The 23,772-nt window shown below is 55.2% G+C and overlaps 1 protein-coding gene across 9 annotated transcripts in view; it reads left to right on the top strand.

Moving 5' to 3' along the window:
• The window catches only part of PTPRU (protein tyrosine phosphatase receptor type U), a 94,371-nt gene continuing 70,599 nt past the window's right edge, over nucleotides 1-23,772 (top strand). For 4 of the 9 annotated variants that reach the window (XM_030805484.1, XM_030805486.1, XM_030805487.1 and 1 more), the window contains exons 1-3: nucleotides 16-196; nucleotides 20,195-20,326; nucleotides 23,435-23,706. In XM_030805484.1, coding sequence (XP_030661344.1) covers nucleotides 124-196; nucleotides 20,195-20,326; nucleotides 23,435-23,706 — 477 coding nt within the window. In that variant the 5' untranslated portion in view covers nucleotides 16-123. Of the gene's footprint in view, nucleotides 197-20,194; nucleotides 20,327-23,434; nucleotides 23,707-23,772 lie in introns of those variants that run through there. The other 5 variants (XM_030805485.1, XM_030805489.1, XM_030805488.1 and 2 more) reach the window with 4 other exon arrangements.

Below are 23,772 nucleotides of genomic sequence, written 5' to 3' on the forward strand. Positions count from 1 at the left end.
AGTCCCGCTCCGCGCCGCGCCGCTCCGCTCCGGCTGGGGCTCCGGCTCGCCTCGGGCTGGGCTCGGGCTCCGGCGGCGGCGTCCCCCGCTCCGGGCCCCGGGACGGGCGGCGGCGCTCCAACCATGGCCCGTGCCCAGGCGCTCGTGCTGGCGCTCACCTTCCAGCTCTGCGCGCCGGAGACCGAGACTCCGGCAGGTAAGCGCGCGGCGGCCGGACCGAGCCTGCCCCGCCGAGCCCCGGGGCCCGTGGCGTAGCTCGGAAGAAAGTGTGAGTGTTGAGTGACCGGGCGTTACGAGGGTGCTCCCTGCGTGTGTCTGAGCGTAGGATGGGCGATTGTGTGCTCGGGGTGTTGCGTGACTGCGAATGTTGTGTGTCCGTGAGTTCTGTGCGCAAGAAAAGGTGATGTGTATCTGCGAGTATGTTGGGGGTGAATGTTGTGTGCATCGAGGCATTGGGTGTGCGCTGAGTGTCTTGTGGGTCGGCCCGTGTGTAGTGTTTGTGTGGCCAAGTGGGTTGTGTGTGCATCTGAGTTTGGTTGTGTTGCGGAGTTGTATCTGCTAATGTGTTGCGTTTGTTTGCATTTTGCATGCCTGGCCGGGAGTGCTGTTTGTTTTGTGTCTGAGAATGGGTTGTGTGTTTGTGTTATGCCTGTGGCCGGGGGTGCTCTCTGGATCCCGCCTGAGTGTGGATCCGGGAACGCGTGTGTGGCGTGTGTGCTTTTGAGATCCGTGTACATGTGTGAAGGCGTGGGAACGGGTCCGGAACGTGTGTGTCCGTGCGCTGTGTACGTGTGGGGAGTGTCTGGGGTATGTGGTGTGTGCCGCCGGGGGCCGCGTGGGTCCGAGTGAATGCCAAGTGTGCCGGGAATGCGTGTGTGGGAGCGAGTCTGGAACGGATGTGAGTGTGTGCGAATGTGTCCGTGTGTGCTGGCTGCGCGTCCAGGAATGTTGCGAGTGTGGAGCGCGCCTGGGCCGCGGCTGCGAGTGTGCCCTGGGCCCGGGGCCGCCCGAGGGGGCGGTGGCAGGACGTGTGTGCGCGCGTGTGCGTGTGCGCGCGTGTGTGGCGCGCTGGGCCGGAACAAGTTGTCGCGGCGGCGCCCCCTGGGCTGCCCGGGTCCGGCAGGGCCCGAGGCTCAGGGGAGGACCGGGCCCCGCGGCCGCCGCCTCGGGCGTGTCGGACTGTTTGTTGTTTCGCAAGTTCCGCGCGGCCCTGGCGGGCGGCTGATCCGAGGCGGCGCCGGGGCTGCGGGGCGCCCGGGCCAGCGGGGGCCCAGCGAGGGGCCGGCGGGCGGGGAGGGGAGGGCCTGGCCGCGGCTGCGTCCCGGGCGGCCGGGCGGGGGCTGTCCCCGGGCTGGGCTGCGACGTCGGGGCGCGGGCAGGGCCTGGCTGGCCGCCGGGGGACGGCGTCCCCTCCCTTGGCGCGCAGGACGCGCGGGGGACACTCCCTCGGTGGAGCCCGCAACTTTGTGCGGCCTCCCGGCCGGCCGGGACCGCCAGGTGTGAGCGTGAGTGTGAGCGTGAGCGTGAGTGTGAGCGTGAGTGTGAGCGTGAGTGTGAGTGTGAGCGTGAGTGTGAGCGAGTGTGAGCGTGTGGCTCCGCGCCTGTCTGCGGTGTGGTCGCGTTCTCCGGGTGTGTTTCGGGGTCTGGGGTCTTTGGGTGTGCGTGCGCGTGTGTGTGTTCGCGCAGCTGAGTGTCTGTATACGGAGCCGGTGTTTGTGTGTCCGTGTGCTCGTCGGAGTGTGGACGGTGTGTCGGGTGTGTGTGTGCCTGCGCGTGTCCCACATCCCACCCTGAGGCCTGGGATCCTAGACCGCCGCCCCTTCCCGCGGAGTTTCGGGGCGCTGCTCCCGGTGACCTCCCCGCCCTCGCCACCGCCGGGGCTGCTGCGCGGGCTCCGGGTACCCGGGAGGCGCCCGGGGCGGGATCCGAGCCGACACACGTGCCGGAGCGGAGCCGCTTCCTCACGGTCGCCCGCCGCAGACGACTGACCTCCCCGGCATCGCGTTCGCGGCCCTCCTGCGGGCTCCGGTGTCTCGGGCCGGAACTCCCGTGGCTCCCGCGTTCGCGCCGGCCACTGGCCAGCGCTTGGGCCTCGCCCTGCAGCTCCGGGGCCATAGGGCCCAGCTTTGGCTTTGACCTCCCCGTTCCCGAAAGGACGCCGAAGGCGACCTCCCACCTCATCCTCCCCAACTTCTCCCCCATGTCCTGCAGCAACTTTGCCTCCCCCTCCCACCGTGAAATCAAACCCGCGGGGTTCTGTATGCGCCCCACCCCCGCTCCTACCACCATCGCTTTGATTTCAGGAACCCTAACAAGCCCCAAGCCCTGCCGGCAGGAGGACCGTCAGGAACTGAAGTTTGGGAGTGAGGCCTAGAGCAGGTTACTCCCATTCTTGATGCCTCGGTTTCCTCCTCTGCCTCATAGCCATCATGATAATGGTGTATGGCACTTTTGGTAGATACCAAGTACCTTGTAAAGTAAGGCTCTGTCTGTGAGTGCCAGGGAACAAAAAGTGGATTTGAGAGTTGTTGCAAAGCCCCAGAAGCTGTGATTTAAAGCTGGGGGATCCGGGTTCAAATTCTGCCTCTGCTTCTTGCTGTCCACGTGACCTCTGGCGAATCACTTCACTTCTAAAGTTCCTGGCCCCCTTTGTTACTCTTAGAGATGAACTCCGAAGCCCAAGTAGAATAGATGTGATATCCCCTTGTCCCCAGTCTGGACAGAGTCAGCCCAGCTCCCTCAGTGCCTCCGGAGCTTCCAGGTAGGGGGGGTGTGTGATGCCTTCTCAGCCTTGCTTATTCTGCTGTGTTCTTGCTATTTTGTCCCTTTGGTCGCAGGAGTTGTGGACGGCAGGAATGAGGGAGCGGCTGCCCAGTGGTTTCACGTTGGGCAATAAAGGCTTGTCGGGGCATCCCTCCCTTTTCCCTGGGGCTGGGGGAGGGGACTCAGCAGGAAGTCCTTAGCAGGAAGGACTTAGTGGCCCGGGGTGGGGACGCTAAGCTCCTGGACAGCCTGCTGCCCAGCTCTGGTGTCAGAAAAAACCTAGGGCAAGCATTGTGCTTGATGGAGACAGGCCACCATCCTTCCATGATTTTCATCAGCTAAGCTGGGCATATAGAGTGGCCTTTCCATGCAGGACTGGGTTAGCCAGAGTTGCAGGGGGTACCTTGTGCTCCTCCTTCCTCCCGCTCCCCCCTTTTCTCTTCCTAGTTGCCCCCTTGCATTCTGGAATGTCCTGTCTGCCCTCTCAGAGACTCTTTCATCTGTCTCCTTCTGTCCATCCTCAGCTATCTTTCACCTGCAGGAAGGCTGCAGCCTCCTCCTTCCCTCTTCCCCTCATGGTGCCAGGGATCTTTGTAAAACACATTTTAACTCAAAGGGTTTAAAACCCTTTGAAGGCTCCCCATTGTCTTCAGGACGAAGTCCTTATCCCTTGGCCCTGTTGCTGGCTCTAGTGCCTGCCCGCCTGTCCAGCTGCATCTTGTTTTGTGTCACTGCCCCTTACATCCTATGATCTGGCCAGCCTGACCTTCTTACCAAAGACCCAAATGCCCACAGCCTGCCGTCTCCTCTCTGGACCTTTGGGCAAGCCGTGCTTTCTCTTCAGAACTTTCTAACTCCACCTCTTCGCTGGTGAACTCCTGCAACTTGATCAGCTCTCAGCTCTAAGCATCTCCACTCCCTGAAGCCTTCCTCGGTGATGCCCTGTCCTAGCCTAGGAAGTGGGGGGTGGGGGTCAATTGGATTTTTACATAGCATTGTAATTATTGTAATTACAGTTTATTAGTGCTGTCTCCCTTACCAGACTGAGAGCTGAGGACAGAGACTGGGTTTTTAGTTTACTTCTGAATCTTAGTGCCAGGTACAAGGCCTGGCCCACCGGGTCTGAATAAATATATATGGCTTGAAAGAAAAAAGTTTAAGGGGGTCAAGTTCAGAGGTGGAGATGCCAGATGGGGGCGCACTGATGCCACTGAAGGTAGAGATTGAAGAACCAGGTTTCCCTCCAGGAATCTGGAAAATTCCTGGAGGGTGGGGGATGGTGTTATGTTGTGAAAAGGCCATGTTGAGAGTGTCATCTGGGATCTTTGAGTTGGGGAGGTTAAGTCCCTGGCAAGAGACTGAAGGGAATGGGCCTCCTGCCATCCCCTCCCCCAGGCTCCGACCCCACCCCCGGCAGCTGGCAGGGCCCTTCCAGCCCCGTGTCTCGGCCTTTTGTGATGGGGCCTGGCAGTTGGTGAGACATTGAGTCTCAACGGTCTGTGTGAGTGGCTGGGGAGGAGGGAGGGAGCCCGCAGGGCCCTGTGTTAGGAGAGGGAGGGAAGCTTCCTGGAAGACCCTCCTTCAGTCCTCAATCCTAGATCTTAGGGTGGGCAGGTGGGGTCACAGCCTCTGTTCTGACCACTTGTGCACTGGAGGGAAGGGAGGAGAACTGTGTCCCGTGGTGGCCCTGGCAGATCGGGTTGGGGAGGCTGGCCGAGGTGTGTGCAGATGTGACTCCAGCATCTGGGCAGTCAGAGTGCGGGGTGTGTAGGGATTGTAACTAGGGGCATGGACACATGTGACCTGTTAGGGTGTCTAGCCATCTGGTTATCGTGTGGTGTGGCAGGATCTGAGTTTGGAGTAGGGAGGTAACCAGCTGTTTTGACCCCTGGGGAGCCTGGTGCTAAGGGTGTCTGGCTGTCCAAGTATCACATTCCTGGAGTTGGGTGCAGAGCTATTTGGATGGGTGGTGTCTGGGTATCTAGATGTGGACGTCCCAGTACCAGCATGTGGGAGGATCGGGGTGTGCAGACAGAGGCTATCCCAGCATCCCTGGGTCTGGAGGTGGGTGTATCCATGTGTCTGGGAATCCTCAGGTTAGTGGGTATTTATAAGTGGGGAGTGTCTCTGTGTTGTGTCCAGGTATGGGGCTGGCCAGGTGCCTGAGTGTCTGGTTGTAGGGGTCCCCAAGTGTCCGGGTATCTGAGGGTAGGGGTGTCTGTGTATGAAACAACAGGGACCCAGTCATTGAAGTATCCAGTTGTTAGTGATTCTGGGTGTGGGGTGCCATGTGTCTTTTTTTTCCTTCTTCTTTTTTTTTGAGATGGAGTCTCACTCTGTTGCCCAGGCTGGAGTGCAGTGGCGCAATCTCGGCTCATTTCAACCTCCGCCTCCTGGGTTCAAGTGATTCTCCTGCCTCAGCCTCCTGAGTAGCTGGGATTACAGGTGCACGCCACCATGCCTGGCTAATTTTTGTATTTTTAGTAGAGACTGGGTTTCACCGTGTTGGTCAGGCTGGTCTTGAACTCCTGACATTGTGATCTGCCTGCCTTGGACTTCCAAAGTGCTGAGATTACAGGTGTGAACCACAGCGCACAGCCTTTTCTTCTTTTTTTTTTGAGATGGAGTCTCGCTTTGTCACCCAGGCTGGAGTGCAATGGCACGATCTCGGCTCACTGCAACCTTTGCCTCCTGGGTTCAAGCGATTCTTCTGCCTCAGCCTCCCGAGTAGCTGGGATTACAGGCACCCGCCACCATGCCTGGCTAATTTTCGTATTTTTAGTAGAGTTGGGGTTTCACCATGTTGGCCAGGCTGGTCTCCTGACTTCAGGTGATCCACCTGCTTCGGCCTCCTAAAGTATTGGGATTACAGGTGTGAGCCACTGCGCCTGGCCTCATGTGTCTATTTGTACGTTTAGATGTGGAGGTGCCCTTGTGACCTATGGTGGTGGCCATGTATCCAGGACGTGTCCACGAGGGGTGTGGACGTGTTGGGTGGGAATGTCCGGGTGGCTGTACCCAACTCAACCTCTGGTAGCCTCTTCGCTGGGACTTGCCTCCTGATCACTCTTCCGACTCCAAAGCCAGAAGCCTCGGAAGGGGCCCCGATAGTTCTGTTTTTCAACGGTCAGCCTAGAGCTGCATTATCTAATAGAACCTTCTGTGGTGATGGAAATTGTCCTCTACCTGCATTCTCCAATACAGTGGCTCCTGAGTCATATATGGGTATTACATTTAAATTAATTAAAGTAAAAATTCAATCCCTCAGTTGCACTAGTCAGATTTCAAGACTCCTCAAGAGTCACATGTTGCTAGTGGCTCTCATTGTACTGGTTAATGCAGGCAGAGAACATTTCCATCCTCTCAGAAAGTTCTGGTCTAGAGGCATGAGGTGGCCTGCAGCACCTTCAGTGAGGCCTGGGCATCTCTGGGAGGGAAACTGGTCTGGATGGATTGTGATTCAGTGGCTGTTGACGAAGGTTTTGTTCAATCCAGGCCCCTTCTCTGCAGCCTTATTAGATCTTGCCTGGACCATTGCAGTAGCCTGGGAGCCTTCTTGGCCTCTACTCTGCCTGCTGTCACGCTCTCGGTTTCTTTTTTTTTTTTTGAGATGGAGTCTCACTCTGTCACCCAGGCTGGAGTGCAGGGGCACCATCTTGGCTCACTGCAACCTCTGCCTCCTGGGTTCAAGCAATTCTCCAGCCTCAGCCTCCCAAGTAGCTGGGACTACAGGTGCCTGCCACCACGCTCGGCTGATTTTTTGTATTTGTAGTAGAGATGGGGTTTCACTGTGTTAGCCAGGATGGTCTCGATCTCCTGACCTCGTGACCTGCCTGCCTCGGCCTCCCAAAGTGCTGGGATTACAGGCATGAGCCACCGCGCCCGGCCAGGCTTTCGGTTTCTAATGCTTCTACCATCCCTTGGCCGGAATAAGCTTCTAAGGCAGACATAGGATGCTGCCACTCCTTTGTCCCAAGCTGAAGGCTCCCCAGAACTCACGGGACAAAACCCAAACCCTAGCATAGCAGATGAGGCCCTGTGTGACCAGCCCTTTCTTTCTGAAGCAGCTTCACGTGATCCCTTTCTTCCCTGACCCCACTCCTGCCTATCCGCTGTCTGCTCCAAATCACCAGGCAAATTGCTGATCCAGGAGCCTGCCATGCCTGTTCACACCTCTCTACCTTTGCACACACTGTGCCCTTCCCCACTTCTCACCTCGCAGTGGGGGTGGGGGATCTACCTACTTGTTTAGCCTTCACAGCTCCGCTCCATTGTCACTGATGCAGTGAAGCCTTCCCAGCCCTCTCCCAGTGCAGTCGGTTGAATTTCTCCCATAGTGGACATCTGACAATGTGCTGCGGTTTTCCGTCTCCTTTTTCTACTAGGCTGGGAGCCCCCAGGGGCTGAGCTATGTCTTTGTCATCTGTGGTCCCCAGGGCCTATACGTGGCAGATGCCCACTGAGTGGCTGCATCTCGATGCCTCTGGGTGCACAGGGAAGGCTTGGAGGGGTGAAGGCAGGAGCTGGGGCTCTGCAGCACAGTCGTGGGTGGGCTGGCTATGCCTCCTCCTCTGGCTCTGGGTAGGGGGCTGCCATTGCCTGCAGAATGACTGTGGGAGGACCCCTGAGGGGGACAGCTCAGAAGATGCTGCTTCCAGATGACGCAGGAGGTCTTGGGCAGATTCCCAGGATGCAAACCACGGGACCTTTTGATGACTCAGAAGGGACAAGGAGAAAGGGGGCTTGGAGGGCCACTGAGGCTTGGGAGTTTGAGGGCAGAAGCTGGGGAGAAAGACTGAGATGGGGCTGTTAGGAAGGGGAGATGCTGAGGATATTTGACAGGGCAAGATTAAAGCTGGGGCTGGGGTGACAGCTCAGCCCCCGGGGGCTCCCAGCCTAGTGGAAAAAGGAGATGGAAAACTGCAGCACATTGTCAGACGTCCACTATGGTGGGTGACAGCTGGGGCCTGGGGGACCACTGCTGGATAGAAGATAACTGGTGGGAAAGACATACCTTGGGGATGGGACAGCTGACAGTGAAGGGACAGGCAGTATGGGGGGAAGAACTGAGGGTTGGGGGACAGGTGGATGATAGAACAGGGAGATGTGGGACAGCTGGAGATAAGAGGTGACAACTGGGAGGTATCAGAAACCTGGTGGGTAGGACCAGTGAGTCTCAGCTGAGTGGGGAATACATTGCTCAGAATGTGTATGTATGTATGTTTACAGGGGCGTGCATGTGGACTTGCAGCTGCGCATGCGTGTTAATATGTGTTTGTCTAGCGTGTGGTGGTTAAGAGCATGGGTTCAGGGCGCAGACCATCTGGGTTCTAATCCCAAGCCCACCACTTCTAGCTGTGTGATACTTTGGCAAGTTACTGACCTCTCTGGGCCCTTAGTGTTCTCATTTGTGGAATGGGATTAATAATAGAGCACACTGCATGCGTTTGTCCTGAGGATGTTTTATGGGTATGATTATGGAGGTTAGAGCAGGTCCTGTAGGTAGTAAGCACGGCGTAAGTGTCCACTGTCACGATGTGTGTATGTGCGTGCGTGCGGGCATCCTGTGTGCCCAGAAAAGTTTGTTGTTGGTTTCTGATGAAGTCCGGGCCTGGGAGGGAGTAATAGTGATGGGGATGGGGGTGGCGGTTGGGGAGTGGCTCTTCTCTGACATCCTAACCTCTTGTTCGTCCTACTTCCTGCCCACCCTGTCCCAGGGCCTAATCCAATAATAGGTCTTTCTCTCTATCTCTCCTCTGTCCTGCCCTGGGCTGGGGGCCAGGGGCTGTACTTTAATTGTCCGAAAGCTTTACCAGCAGAATTGGAATTCATTGTTTTCCTGCCAGCATGCTGGGGCTCTGCTCAGTTATAATACCTGGACAATGTGCTCGATTCTAGATGGCCTATCCTGTGGGTGGCAGCGGCTTCATCCTTTGCCCTTGGAGAGTCACTGGGGTGGAAGATGTTGGAGGGAGGGAGACAAGCCAGATGAGATTTCGGCCCCCAACCTGTGGGGTGAGTCAGCGTGGCCGGGCAGAGCTGTAGGTAGAGGGTTTTCCAGGGATCTGAGCTCCCCTCTCCTCCGGTGCATCACAGGGAGGCATCACGACCCTCCCAGCAACACCGTTGCAGTGTGCCAGGCTCTGGACCGCTCTGGGTGTGTGCTATCTGGGGTTCCTGGGTCCAGCCTCCTCGCACAGCCCTGTGTCTCAGCCCTCTGCTTCACTGGGATTGCTGCTGCATTGCATCGAGGGTGTGGGTTCTCCTGAGTTTCTGCATGCCCTGCCTCTGCAGTGTCCCACTGGACCGTGCCTCCATCCTGCCATGGTCCTGCCGTGTGTGTGTCTTTGCTGCTCTTGTATACTGTGTCACTCTGCTGGATGTCATTGTTGCATTGGGAAGGTGGATTCTGGGCGGAGCCCCTCACACTGCACCACTGTCTAAGGTCAACACACGGTTTTCTGCGGCCACATTGCATGTCTGTATCATAGAGCGTTTATATTCTGCATCTCAATGCCTCACTGGGCAGTCTACATCGCATTGGGCATGTGGACTCTTTTGGGGTTTGGGCATAGCTCCTCGCATTGCAGCACTGCACCGTGCCAACAGATGGCATGCTACCATAACACTGCATCTTGGCATCACACAGCATCTCTTACTGCACCGCACTATTTCACGGACGCCGGTGTTGCATCAGGACTGTGAACTTTTCCTGAGTTTCTCTGCACAGCCCCTCTGCATTCCACGGTTGCATTGTACCAACAGTGCACTTTGCCCCACATAGCACTTCTGTGCATGTGCACTGCTTTGTGGCACTGGATATGTGCCTCATGGCCCAGCCCTTGCACTGCACCACTGCCGCTGAAACGCTGCCCCTGTGGTGTCCTGGCCTTTCACTGTCCTGCCACCACGGTATCTGCAGGCTGGCGTCCTTTTCCAGGTTTTTGTTGTCAGCCCTACGTGAACAACATCTTTGCACTGAGTGTCCTCACTGCCCCACGCTGCACACGACTCAGGGAGTCTATACCTATAGTACAGCTGGGGACCACTTTCTTGGGCTTCAGGACTGGCTTGGGTTTGCAAAGGCGGCACCACTGCAGGGTCTGACATCGCATTTGTGCACTGCAAAGGATTCCTGCCCAGGGGCTCTACCCTGCAACGAACCTGTTCACTGTTAGGTTGTGTGCACTCTACTGGATTGTGGGACCCACAACCCTTGCGTTTAATCCACTGGTTCCACACAGCATCTTTTTTTTTTTTTTTTTTTTTTTTTAAGATGGACTCTCACTCTGTTGGCCAGGCTGGAGTGCGATGGAGCGATCTGGGCTCACTGCCACCTCCGCCCCCTGGGTTCAAGTGATTCTCCTGCCTCCGCCTCTCGAGTAGCTGGGATTACAGGCATGAGCCACCAAACCCAGCTAATTTTTGTATTTTTACTAGAGATAGGTTTCACCATGTTGGCCAGGCTGGTCTCAAACTTCTGACCTCAAGTGATCCACTTGCCTCGGCCTCTCAAAGTGCTGGGATTACAGGCATGAGCCACCGTGCCCAGCTCCACACAGCATCTTAATTGTACTCCATTTTGTGCCACTTCTTACCCCTGCCTCGAGTCTGCACCTACTCTGTTCCTCAGGACTGTATTTATTGGGCTTATATTCTAGGCTGGGTTGCCGCACCCAGCAGTTTCTTTTCACTCACTGCCCCTTTCCCATCCCTGTATCTCTCTGTTGTTCTGTGTGCCTGTGCTGCATGTCTGTGCAGGGCACACACCCTTCCCCTGAGAATGCACGAAGCTTGAACTAGTAAGGCTTAAACTTACCATCTTGGCATTCCTCCATACACCTATCACGTAGCACTGGGTGCCAGCCCAGTGTACCACTAAATGCACTGCAGTGGCGCGGTGTGCCTTGCGCAGCTCTGGGTCATGCCTATGATGGATGTGGCACTTCTATGCTGCATCACGGCCCTGGCCAGTTCTGCCATGCTGTACCAGATGTCTGTAATGAGGCCTGTGCACACTGTGGGCTCTGCTCCCTGCGTTGTGTCACTGTATTCTGTCTCCACACTGCAAAGCTGCTGCACTGCACCCTCCACACACTGCACTGTGGCACGGCAGAGGCCTCTCTCCACGGACCTTTATGAAGTACAGATCTTCACACTACTCGGGTTTGTGCACAGCCCCATGCCCCTCTACTGGGTACTCTGTCTTCATATGTCGCAGGGTGTCTGCGGGGCAGATCTGTGAACTCTGCCCACTGCACCACTGCACAACACAGTCCTCCATTCGGCCCTTTTCCTCTGTCTGGCATCCAGCCCTGGCCTGTGGCTTCCCCTCATACTGCCAGTGTGGCAGCTCTACTGCTAACTCTGGGATTTGCAGCACATGTTGATGAGGGAGATGGGGAGTGGGCCTGGCATAAGATCCCCTGCTGTACTTGGCTTCCTTCCATTCTCAGTGGAGATGGCAAGATGTTGGCATTGTCAGGCTGTGTGTTGGCTCTGTGGGTGGTGCTAGCTCGACTTTCCCTGTGGCCCAGCCCTGGGCGATCTTTCTGGTTGCAGCTATGGTGACTCCTGGGTGATTAGAACATGGGCGTACTGCTCCCAGCCCTGACTACAATTAATGACCCATCAGTTCGTCAGGGCTCTTTGGGCAGCTCTGGGAGCCTCGGCCTAGGTCTAGATGAGTTGACTTGGGCAAGGACAGTAGCAAGGTGGGCTGGGCCAGGCCTCTGGGCTGGAGTCCTGGTCCTAGAGCTGGGTGTGGTCGGTGAGGGTCAGACTAGCTGGGATCATGGGGTGGGTAAGCCCAGGCACCGTTGGCTATACACAGGGCTTAGGATGGGGTTCAAACGCATGAGAGATGGTCCTTGACCTCAGGCAGGGAGGAGGTAGGGATTAGACAGGCTGAGATGGAGCTGTAGTTGGGGTGGAGGGAGGAGGTAGGGATTAGACAGGCTGAGATGGAGCTGTCGTTGGGGTGCAGAACCCAGGATGGGGCTGGGTTAGGCAAGAAGGTCAGGGGGAGGCCATTGGTGGTTCCAGGCTTGGGTTGGGCTGCTGAGAATAGGGGTACAACCTTGGATGATGAAATAGCCCAGTGTTGTTGTTGGGGTTGTATTTGAGTTCCCCTACCCACAACTGGGTGTGCATCTGGGCTTGGGTGAAATCCCAGCCCCTAAATTTGCAATCTGTTGGGAGAAGTTTTGCTTCTCCTGGGACTACTCTTGGGAATTGGATGTTCTATTGACAAACCAAAGAGCATAAAAGTCTCATTGCAAACAGGCTCTGTTTGCCAGGTGTCTTCAGAAAATACTGGTTGCAGCTGCAGCCGCATTGGGCATGGAGTGCTGTTCCCTGTCTGGTGTGAGGAAAGTCTGGTGCACAGTGCTTGTGGTGTTCACACTCACGCACGTATGCACAACTCCCATCTACCTTACTGCGCACACCCACCTCCCCCCTCCCCCTTAGGTGCAGGCTTACCACTAAATATGCCCTTGTACCTTTGCTTGTAAACGCACATCTATACACCCACGGCTTCACAGCGCCTGCCCGGGAGACCTCCCCTTTCCAACACCCATGCCCACCCTCATGCACCTCTGCCCCCAGATGACTCTTGCTCACGTGCACACTCACGCAACTGCAACCTGTCATCCGACCTTAGCGGTCCCCATTCTCATTTTACAGGTGAGGAGGTAAGGATTCAGAGAGGGCAAGTCACCTGCCCAAGGTCACAAAGGGACTTAGAGGCTCAGCAGGAAAAAGATCCAGGTTTCCCGCCTCCCGTTTGAATACTTGAAACTCAGTACCAGGCTGTCCTGTCATCTTACAGCCATGAGTGCATGTGCACACACACACACACGCACACCTGCACACACGCACACGCACACCTGCATGTGGACACACACATGTGGAGGTGTGGAGCCCCTCCCACCAGGGAGACCCCTCCCACACTCCTCCAGAGGCAGCTCTGCCCCTTCCATCACCCCATCCCGAGCCCAGCCGGATGTGGCTAAACCATCCCCCTGCCTTCCCAAATTGTGGCTGACGGTTGCTCAGGCAACCGCCTGCCAGATTGGGGAGATTAGTTGAGGAATGTAGCTGGGCCAGTTTGAACTGAGGCTGGGGGAGCCCTTGGGGGTCCTGGGTTGATTCAATTCACCCTCTCAGGGAGGCCTCTGTAGAGATGGGGTGCCCAAGGGCAGGCATTCTCCCTGTTCCCAGTCTGAGACTGCATCCCCAGGCTTGGCCCAGGCTGCAGAAAGGGAGTGTGTGTGAACACTGAGCGCAAGGCTCAGGGCATATGTGTGTTGTGTGCTGTGCACCTCTCTGAGTGTGATTGGAGGGTGTGCCGTTTACATCCTGGAAGGGGACTTGAGGCCCCTGTCCTCACCAGGTTCTGACATCTGACTCTGGACCCCTTGGTGACATGGTCCCAAGCTGCCTCTGGATCCTGCTGTGCTCTCCGGAGACACCACCTGCCCTACTCATGGCTTATAGCATATATCATTTATCTCATCTGAATCCAGGCACTTTCCTACTCAGGCACCTACTGTAGCTTCTCAGTTCAAAATGAGGCCCAGCTCCTCACCCTGGCGTTTAGGGTCCTCCGTGATTTGGCCTCAACCTCCCCTCCCTCCAGTCGTAGCTCCCATGGCTTTAGCCAGCCTGGGCTCCTTTCTGTGCCCTGGACAAACTGTGTTTATTGACTGCCTTGGTTCCCCCCTCCGGGTCCTTTGCCACAAATGCCTTCCACCCGTCTCTACCTATCCTTCTTGGCTCTGCTTAGGTGCTGCCTCTTCCAGGAGGCCTTTCCCCTCTACCTGGCCCCTTCCCCTGGACCCCCTCTTGTGGCCTTGACTCTTCCCTTATTCCCTCATTCCCTCTTCCTTACCCTCACTGGGACTAGGAGGTCCCTGAGGGCAGGGCAGAGTCTTCATCATCCTTGTACCTCTAATAGTGCCAGCCTGGGACCTGCTTTGTACTGGCAGGGAAAAGTCCCCTGTGAATGAAGCTGAATTAACACTTATGACCAGCAGAAGGGCAGGCTTTGTTTTGTTTGTGCCCGGTCTCCTGGAATAAAGATAGGGGGTTTAAGTCTGAGCTTCTGCACATTGTAGCTGTATGGCCTTGAGTAAGCAACTGTATCTCTCTGAGCCTGTTTTAATCTGTAAATTAGGAATAATAATAGTACCTAATAAACTAACAATAAGACAAAAATAACACTACCTACCTTCTGAGTTGCTATGAGGCTTCACCGGCACAGGTGGTCATGGTGGTAATTCACAGCCCCCTCGTAGAGGTATTGATGTATATATGTGCATGTGTGTGCCCGTGTCTGTGTCGATGGAGTCAAGAAGGATTCCTTGCTACCATTCTTGCTCTGAACTCAAAGTCAGATTTAGTGGCCTCCAGCAGGAGTTGGGTCTGTAGCAGAACTGGGAGTTGGCTTTGGGGCTCTTGGCTCCTACCTGACCATTTCCATCTCAGGGGACCAGGGGAAGGGGTGAGGGTGGGGCTCTCCTTGGGGAGCCTGGCCCCAGAGATGTTACCCACTATGGGCTGGATCTAGAACTGGGCCTGGCCCAGAGACACAGGTCTAGAGACGGACACGGGTCAGGGAGAGGGAGTGAATCCGGTTAAGGAATCACTCTGAGGCTGGGTGCAGTGGCTCGTGCCTGTAATCCCAGCACTTTGGGAGGCCAAGGTGGGGGCACTACCTGAGGCCAGGAGGTTGAGACCAGCCTGGCCAGCATGGCGACACCCCCGTCTCTACTAAAAATACAAAAACGAGCTGGGTATGGTGGCACGCGCCTGTAATTCCAGCTACTTTGGAGGCTGAGGCACGAGAATAGCTTGAACCTGGGAGCTGGAGGTTGCAGTGAGCTGAGATCATGCTACTGCACTTCAGCCTGGGCAACAGAATGAGACTCTATCTCAAAAAAAAAAAAAAAAAAAAAGGAATCACTCTGGATGGGTCAGTCAGTCAGCCAATCCAGACTGACTCCTTGGAGGTCACCCTGGCCGGGGTCAGTTGTAGGGGTCATTTGGCAGAGGTCAGGGGTCACTGTGGCTGGGGTGGGCAGGTCTGGGGTCAGTCAGTCTGATGGTTATTCTGGCTGAAGTGAGATAGTCTGGGGGTCATCTGTATGAGGCAGAGGCCACTTTCAACAGGGACAGTCAGCGGGGAGCCAGGTTGGCTGAGGTCAGCCTATTTGGGGGTCACCAACTTGGGTCAGTCTGTTGGGGATCATGGGACTGGTGTCAGTCTATCTGGGGGCTGCTGTGACTGAGGTCAGGTGGTCTGGGTGTCACTCTGACCAGGTTAGTCAGTCTGGGAGTCCTGGCCGTTCGTGTGGCCTGGCTCTGGATGAACAAGAGGAAGCCAAGGGGCTGGCACTCCCAGGCTCTCCCCAGGGTGGTGAGTGAGACATTGAGGCAGCCGCTTTGTTACTTGTGAAGGAACAGGAAAGGTCTGAACCCCATCCAGGGCCTTAGATCCTGGGCTTCCCTTTCTGGCAACCCCTCTACCTCAAGGAGGCCTTGGCTAAGAGCCTCAGGGCAGGCCCAGCTCAAGCTGAAGTCAGCTGGCCTCCTCCTCCAGGAAGTCCTCCCTGACCACCATGCTCTCTCTCTGTACTTGCCATGTTCTCTCTCTCTGCTGCACCGTGGGTCTTTTTCTAGAGGGGAAGCTGAGGCCCTCTAGGTAAGATGGGGTTAAAACCCACATCCTACAGGCAATAGGGTATGATGCTGACCAGGGCTTTTCAAACAAAGAGCCAAAGAGCTCAGCCAAGGTCCTGCCCCAGCTCTGGAAAGAGTCTTCTGTTACTTCATCCCAACTGCGTGGTGCCATCCTCACACCCACGTCTCACCATTTCAGGAGAAGACAGGGAGCCCCCGGCAGTGAGGAGCCCCTTTGTGCCTGGCTCTTCTGGGTGTGTTTTTCTTTTTTCTTTTTCTTTTGTTTTTTAAGACAGAGTCACACTCTGTCACCCTGGCTGGAGTGCAGTGGCACCATCTCAGCTCACTGCAACCTCTGCCTGCTGGGTTCAAGCGATTCTCCTACCTCTGCCTCCCAAGTAGCTGGGACTACAGGCACGCGCCACCACGCCCAGCTAATTTTTTTATTTTTAGTAGAGATGGGGTTTCACCATGTTGGCCAGGCTGGTCTCGAACTCCTGACCTCAGGTGATCCGCCCGCCTCGGCCTCCCAAAGTGTTGGGATTACAGGTGTGAGCCACCGCGCCTGGCCTGGGTGTGTTTTTCGTGTGCTGCTTCACATCATCCACATCACAGCCTAGCGGAGTTGCAGCTGCAGATGAAACAGTGGAGCCTCCTAAAAGCGAAGTCGTTTGCTGTGTGTGAAGATACCTAGCACTGTGCCTGTGACATAGCACCCACTCCCCAGGTGCTGTCGTTAGGGAAAAGCTTCCTCAAATGTCACGTGGCACCCACTCCCCAGGTGCTGTCATTAGGGAAAAGCTTCCTCAAATGTCACGTGGCACCCACTCCCCAGGTGCTGTCATTAGGGAAAAGCTTCCTCAAATGTCACGTGGCACCCACTCCCCAGCTGCTGTCGTTAGGGAAAAGCGTCCTCAAATGTCACGTGGCACCCACTCCCCAGGTGCTGTCGTTAGGGAAAAGCGTCCTCAAATATCACGTGGCACCCACTCCCCAGGTGCTGTCATTAGGGAAAAGCTTCCTCAAATGTCACGTGGCACCCACTCCCCAGGTGCTGTCGTTAGGGAAAAGCTTCCTCAAATGTCACGTGGCACCCACTCCCCAGGTGCTGTCGTTTGGGGAAAGAGTCCTCAAATGTCACGTGGCACCCACTCCCCAGGTGCTGTCGTTAGAGAAAAGCTTCCTCAAATGTCACGTGGCACCCACTCCCCAGGTGCTGTCGTTAGGGAAAAGCTTCCTCAAATGTCACGTGGCACCCACTCCCCAGGTGCTGTCGTTAGAGAAAAGCTTCCTCAAATGTCACGTGGCACCCACTCCCCAGGTGCTGTCGTTAGAGAAAAGCTTCCTCAAATGTCACGTGGCACCCACTCCCCAGGTGCTGTCGTTAGGGAAAAGCTTCCTCAAATGTCACGTGGCACCCACTCCCCAGGTGCTGTCGTTAGGGAAAAGCTTCCTCAAATGTCACGTGGCACCCACTCCCCAGCTGTTGCTGTTTGGGAAAAGCTTCCTCAAATGTCACGTGGCACCCACTCCCCAGCTGCTGCTGTTTGGGAAAAGCGTCCTCAAATGTCACGTGGCACCCACTCCCCAGCTGCTGCTGTTTGGGAAAAGCTTCCTCAAATATCACGTGGCACCCACTCCCCAGGTGCTGTCGTTTGGGGAAAGCTTCTTCAAATGTCACGTGGCACCCACTCCCCAGGTGCTGTCGTTAGGGAAAAGCTTCCTCAAATGTCACGTGGCACCCACTCCCCAGGTGCTGTCGTTAGGGAAAAGCTTCCTCAAATGTCACGTGGCACCCACTCCCCAGGTGCTGTTGTTTGGGGAAAGCGTCCTCAAATGTCACGTGGCACCCACTCCCCAGGTGCTGTTGTTAGGGAAAAGCTCCCTCAAATGTCACGTGGCACCCACTCCCCAGGTGCTGTTGTTTGGGGAAAGCTCCCGCAAACGGTGTTCTTCCTCTGCCCTCACATCACCACAGCATCAGTCATCAACACAGGAGGCCTCTGTGGCCAAATGTGTGGGAACTTCTCCCCACCACCAAGTAAGCAATTAATTCTGTGGCAGACACCAGCTGAGCGTCCTCCAGTTCAGTTCTAGCACAAGGGTCAGATCCCATGGGTTGCGGGCTCAGTCCCCATGACTGCCTCCTTCTCCAGACGCCAGTCGCAAGTCTGGGCCTCCAGAACTTCTGGCCGACCAGCTGCAGGTTGGGTTCCCACGAGCCCCTCTTTGGGTTTGATTAATTTGCTGGAGCAGCTCACAGAACTGAGGGAAACACATTAACTGATTAATTACAAAGGATATTGCAAAGGATACAGATGAAGAGATGCATAGGGTGAGGTATGGGGGAAGGGACATGGAGCTTCCTCGCCCTCCCTGGACCCACCACCTTCCAAGAAGCTCCATGTGTTCAGCTGTCTGGAAGCTCTCCGAACCCTGTCCTTTTGGGTATTTACGGAGGTTTCCTTACATAAGCACGATTGACAAATGTGATTGCACATGAAGCGCCCGATCTAAACCCAGCGAGTCCTGTCTGCTTAGACTTTACTTGGCCTTTCCGTGGCATTCCTTCCTCTAGGGTATGGGGCAGGACCCTGTCTGGAATGACCCGTGATTAGATTAGAGCCCTGCCTTGGACAGGTGAAAGGAGGACAGGAGTAGGCCAGAGAGAAATTTTGTTTCCTGAGGCCTGTTTCTGAGGCCTAAAGTGTCCCAGCTTTATAACATAAGACTGTACAAAGGGTTTTTTTTTGAGACAGAGTCTCGCTCTGTCGCCCAGGCTGGAGTGCACTGGCGCAATCTCGGCTCACTGCAAGCTCCGCCTCCCGGGTTCACGCCATTCTCCTGCCTCAGCCTCTCCGAGTAGCTGGGACTACAGGCGCCCGCCACCACGCCCGGCTAATTTTTTGTATTTTTAGTAGAGACGGGGTTTCACCGTGGTCTCGATCTCCTGACCTCGTGATCCACCCGCCTCGGCCTCCCAAAGTGCTGGGATTACAAGCGTGAGCCACCGCGCCTGGCCGGGTTTTATATATATAAATAAATATGTATTAGGCTGTGCAAAAGTAATTGCTGTTTTTGCCATTACTTAAAAAAAAAATGGCAAAAACCGCAATTACTTTTGCATTAACCAAATATATGTAAATATCACAACTATCTATACCTCTCTCTCTTCTTGAGATTGGGAAGTAGCTCACGTCTGCTCCTTCTGGTATCGAAACCTTTCTGGGTGGGAAGCCTGGACTTCATCATTTGACCCACATGGATTCAAATCCCACCTCTGTTCCTTATATAGACTTGCATGGTACATATAAGAGCTGCTATTTCCTGAGTGCTGAAGTATGCTAGGCGTTGTGCTAAGGGGGCCACTACATCAAATCCTCAACAAGCTTATGTGCAGATAGGGAAACAGAGGCTCAGAAAGAGAAGCCACCCGCCCCTGGACACAAGGGTTGGCAAATTGCAGTGAAGATTCACTCCCAAGTCTGTGATGCCAGAGTCCACTCATTGATCCACCACGTGGTGCTGTGGGCAAATCCCTTCACTCCTCAGAACCTCAGTCACATCATCCGTCAAATCGGGAGGAGTACCAGTGGCTGGCAGGCACCCAGGACAGGGTCTGGCATGGTTTACGCTTGCTTCCTCACCACTTGGGTGGGCGTTTTCCTGGGTTTCTGATGCCTCAGGCTCCTGATGGGGCTGCAAACACTAAGGTTTGGGAGTGAGTGCCAGGGAGAAGCTTGCAATTCCTTTCTGAACCAATAGCGTTCTCAGGTTTATCAGGCAACCAGCTCAGGCCTTTGATGAACTCACTGAGATATATGGACCTCATTACCAACCAAAGGACTCACATCTATTTCAATCCTCACTTCCTCCCCCCTTTCTCATTGAAACTGTTAGTACTGGTTGCACATCGCGGGAAGTTGCTTCGTCTAGTCATACATGTGCCTAGTCCACACATGACTGTCACATTCCTGCAGGCAGAGACCTAACTTGGCCGACTTTGGGCAATGACTGAATCCCATCGACATCTGTTAAGTAGGAAAAATAGTGGTGCCTGACTCAGAATGCATGGCCTGAACGAGGCTCTGTACTTCCGCCATTTAGCATCATGCCCGGCTTGAGTGGATTGGTGGCAATTGTTGTTTTTAAAGGAGATCTCATTGGGCTGGATTATGGCACGCATGATCCTGCCAGGCCCAGGGCCCACTGTCTGTCCTCTATGGGAAGATAGAGGGGCAGGTGACAGGACACTGAGTAACAATCAGGAGATCTCAGTTCAAACCCCACCTCCATCACCAGTGAGCTGTGTGACCCTAATGAAGTCACTCAGCCTTTTGGGGTCTCAGTTTCCTTATCCACAAAGTGGAGATAATTCTATTCCTGATCTTATGGGTTGTTGTGAAGTTCCAATAATATAGCAATCCTGATAACTAGTTTTTATTGAGGAGGGTCTTTGATGGATGGCTGAGCCAGTGGTGGTGGGGGGGTCCTGGGAAGTACTGGGGAAGTAGGCAGTGTAGGGACATCTTGGTATTGGGAGGGGACAGTGAGGGGGACCTTGGTAGAGGGAGAGGGTGGAGGAGGGAGAATTTTGCTAGAGGGAGGGAGCAGTGTGGGGAAGGGCCTGAAGAGAGGGAGGAGGGCAGGTGAGCCTGGGTAGAAGGGAGAGTGGGGCTACCCTCCAGGAGTTCTCCTGGCCAGCAGCCCTGCCTTAGCCTGGGCTAACCAGGCCCTGCTCTCACAGCTGGCTGCACCTTCGAGGAGGCAAGTGACCCAGCAGTGCCCTGCGAGTACAGCCAGGCCCAGTACGATGACTTCCAGTGGGAGCAAGTGAGAATCCATCCTGGCACCCGGGCCCCTGCGGACCTGCCCCACGGTAAGTCTACTCTCCATCGCCACTACCCCTTCTTCTCCTTCCAGAGGCACTTCTACCCACCTTCTATGTGACCTTGGGCACATTACTTAACCTCTCTGGGCCCCATCTGCATTTGCATCTTTAATGACATATGTGACACTGAATGTGGCTTTCTCTGGACACTAATTGTGCATGTCAGTGAGTTTCGTGTGTAAAATGAGTGCAGGCCCTCATGGCTGTGAGCTAAAACTCACTTCCAATTACTCCTCTTGCTGCCTAGCTCAGGATCCAGCCCACTCCCACTCTCAGTTCTTCCTAAATCCTCCATCTTTGGGAGGCTGTCTTCAGAGATTCTTTTCTCCCAAAGAGCCCCTGAATCCTGGTCTTTCCAGGACTTGAAGATGCTGAAAGAGCAGTAACATTGGGACTAGATGTGTATAAAACCTTCCTTCCTCTGCCCTCTTCCTCCTGGAAGTCCCAGATCCTTCTCGACTTCTACCTTGCTCTGTTCCTATTTCAAGATGGGGCACCTTTGTCATCTTGAGCTCTGGACTGGGAGTCAGGAGACTAATAATATGGATTCTAGTACTGACTTCCTGCTTTCCTCATGGCCCCTAGAACACTCATTCCAGAGTCATGAAGACCTGGGCTCAAAACCTGGCACCAATCACTTTACCAGCAGTGTCACTTAACGTCTCTGAGCCTCCATTGTCTTCACTGTAAGATGAGGCAAACGGGACTCCATTTCAGAGGGTCACGAGATGATGCATAGAAAGTACAGAGCACAGGGGTGGCATGCAGGGGTCAGTTATTTAATTGCTGTGGTTGAGGGTCTTTGGGGGCCCTGATTACTAGTACTGCTCTTCACTGGATGCAGAATCAACTGGGAATTAAAAAAGAATGAGACAAATACAGGCCAAATTGTCAACTTTATTACTGATAAGGGCTGTGTCAGAGGACATAGATAGTGTGGGTATCAAACGGGCTTTCTGAGTGAATTCCGAAATTCCACGCCTAAAGCCCCCTCCCTTTGCCCCATCACACTAGTGCCCAGGGTCTTTACTGCCCAGCTCACAGCATGGCTGAGATTGCATCTGTTGTCAGGGAGGGGCAGCAAAGATTCTCAGTGGTGGGGCCAGGACTTGAAACCACTAGGAGAGAAGACCTTCATGACCTGGCACAGGTGCCTCCTGCAGACTCTCATCGCTTGCCCTGCCTCCCCTTCTGTGCATTTGCTCACACTGTGCCCTTCCTAGGGCACTTATCTCTGCCTCTGCAGGTGTTAGCGGGTATCACAGTCTGTAAAGGTACCCACCATGGCAGGGACCTCACGTGGGCCTCTCCATATTCCCAGGGCCCAGCCTTAGTCTGATATATGGTTGGCAGTCAGGTACAAGGCAGCTGATTGGAATTCACCTCTTACAGCCCTGACCACCCTGAGTGCGCGCTGCCTCTCTTGTCACGTGCAAGCAGAGACATACCCAGTGAGAAAGGGAAGAGGGGAATTTAGCAATTAGTGTGAGCCTTGTGCTAGGTCTTGAGGATGTGGTGGTGAGCCAGATGGATAGTTTTTGTCCTCCTGGTTCTCACATTCTAGGAAAGGGAGCTGGTGGTGGAGGGAGAAGAAAGGAGGGAGATTCACACTCAGAGATGGAGAGCCGGAGAGAAGAGAAGGAAGAGCGACAGGGACAAAGGGAGTAAATGAAAGAGAAGGGGAGGGATGCAGTGAGCCGAGGGGGAGGCAGAGGGAGCAGGAGGAGGAGGAAAGAACAAAGTGTCAGATTGGAAGAGGGAGAAAGATGCACACAGCTGCTGGCAGGGAGAGGAGAGAGAAGTAGCGTGAGTGGGCCAAGAGGGAGTGTGTTGGGGGTTGGGAAGTGCCCCTTCCTGGGTGGGGATGGGGACTTGAGTTCAGTTTACAACTGCCCTGCTGGGACTGATCCAGGAGCTGCCTCCATAGGGCTTCTAGCTTACAGAGATGAATGGGATCGCCTCCAGCAGAGTCCCTGCGGAGCCCTCCTGGAGCGGGGATCTGAATGAGCTTGTGCTGGCTGGCAGCCAAGCTGGGAGGAGGCAGCGCTGGGTGGTTTCGGGTGCCCTTTGGGAAGCCCAAATCCCCCAGCCAGGTCCTGAGCCAGCCTAGTCCACTTCTACTCCCCCAGTACCCAGCCTGGGTCTCTGGGGAAGGGACAGGCTGCCTTTCTCCAGGTTGGAAGTCAAGGGGATTTGTATCCCAGGAATTTAGACTCAGGAATGGGGGCTGGAAGGGAAATTGGAATCCTTTCATTCAATCTCTGTTCTACATATTCATTCAGCTTGTGTCCTGAGGCCTCACAGCCTGGTGGGAGACAGACAGGCACTTTAGTAATGACCCAGGGAGCAGGAGAGAAGCCCATGGTGGGAGGCGGAGGGAGGGCTTTGGAAGGCGTGGCCTTTGAGAGATTGTTGTGTGCCAAGCTCTTGACTCCAGGGATGAATGACCTAGTCCCTGCCTCCAGGGATGGCTCAGAACATGGGGAAAGCTGTGGTTAGGCCGGGCATGGGCTCTGGGACCTGTAGATTGTAAGGAGCCATACGGTTTTTTTTTTTTTTTTTGTTTGTTTTTTTTTTTTTGAGACCAAGTCTTGCTCTGTCACCCAGGCTGGAGTGCAGTGGCATGATCTTGGCCCACTGCAACCTCTGCCTCCCAGGTTGAAGCAATTCTCCTGTTTCAGCCTCCCGAGTAGCTAGGACTACAGGCACCTGCTACCACACCCTGCTAATTTTTGTTTTTTCAGTAGAGACAGGGTTTTACCATATTGGTCAGGCTGGTCTCGAACTGCTGACCTCAGGTGATCCACCCACCTCAGCCTCCCACAGCGTTGGGATTACAAGCGTGAACCACCACGCCCAGCCTTTAAATGGTTTTGACAAAGTCAGGTTTGTGTGTTTTTTACTTCTCCAGGTCTCCTATGGGAAACAGATGCTAGGAAGTGAAGGGACTCACCCAGGGAGGTGGAGCTGGGGCCAGAACTCAGAATCCCTGACTCCTGGTGGGTCCTGATGCCTGGAGTCCTCCTCAGTGCCCCCCTGGCCCTGGCCCTCCCCTGAGGTCTCCTCAGCTCTTGCCTCTTCCTCCTCTCTTTCCAGGCTCCTACCTGATGGTCAACACTTCTCAGCATGCCCCAGGCCAGCGAGCCCATGTCATCTTCCAGAGCCTGAGCGAGAATGACACCCACTGTGTGCAGTTTAGCTACTTCCTGTACAGCCGGGACGGGCACAGCCCGGGCACCCTGGGCGTCTACGTGCGCGTTAATGGGGGCCCCCTGGGCAGTGCTGTCTGGAATATGACTGGATCCCATGGCCGTCAGTGGCACCAGGCTGAGCTGGCTGTCAGCACTTTCTGGCCCAATGAATATCAGGTGGGCTGGGGTCAGTCAGCGGTCAGCCTGTGCCTGGAGGTGGGGCAGATGGATGTCAGATTGAGG

The sequence above is a fragment of the Nomascus leucogenys genome, chromosome 24, assembly GCF_006542625.1.
Source record: "Nomascus leucogenys isolate Asia chromosome 24, Asia_NLE_v1, whole genome shotgun sequence".
NCBI classification, from domain to species: Eukaryota; Metazoa; Chordata; class Mammalia; order Primates; family Hylobatidae; genus Nomascus; species Nomascus leucogenys.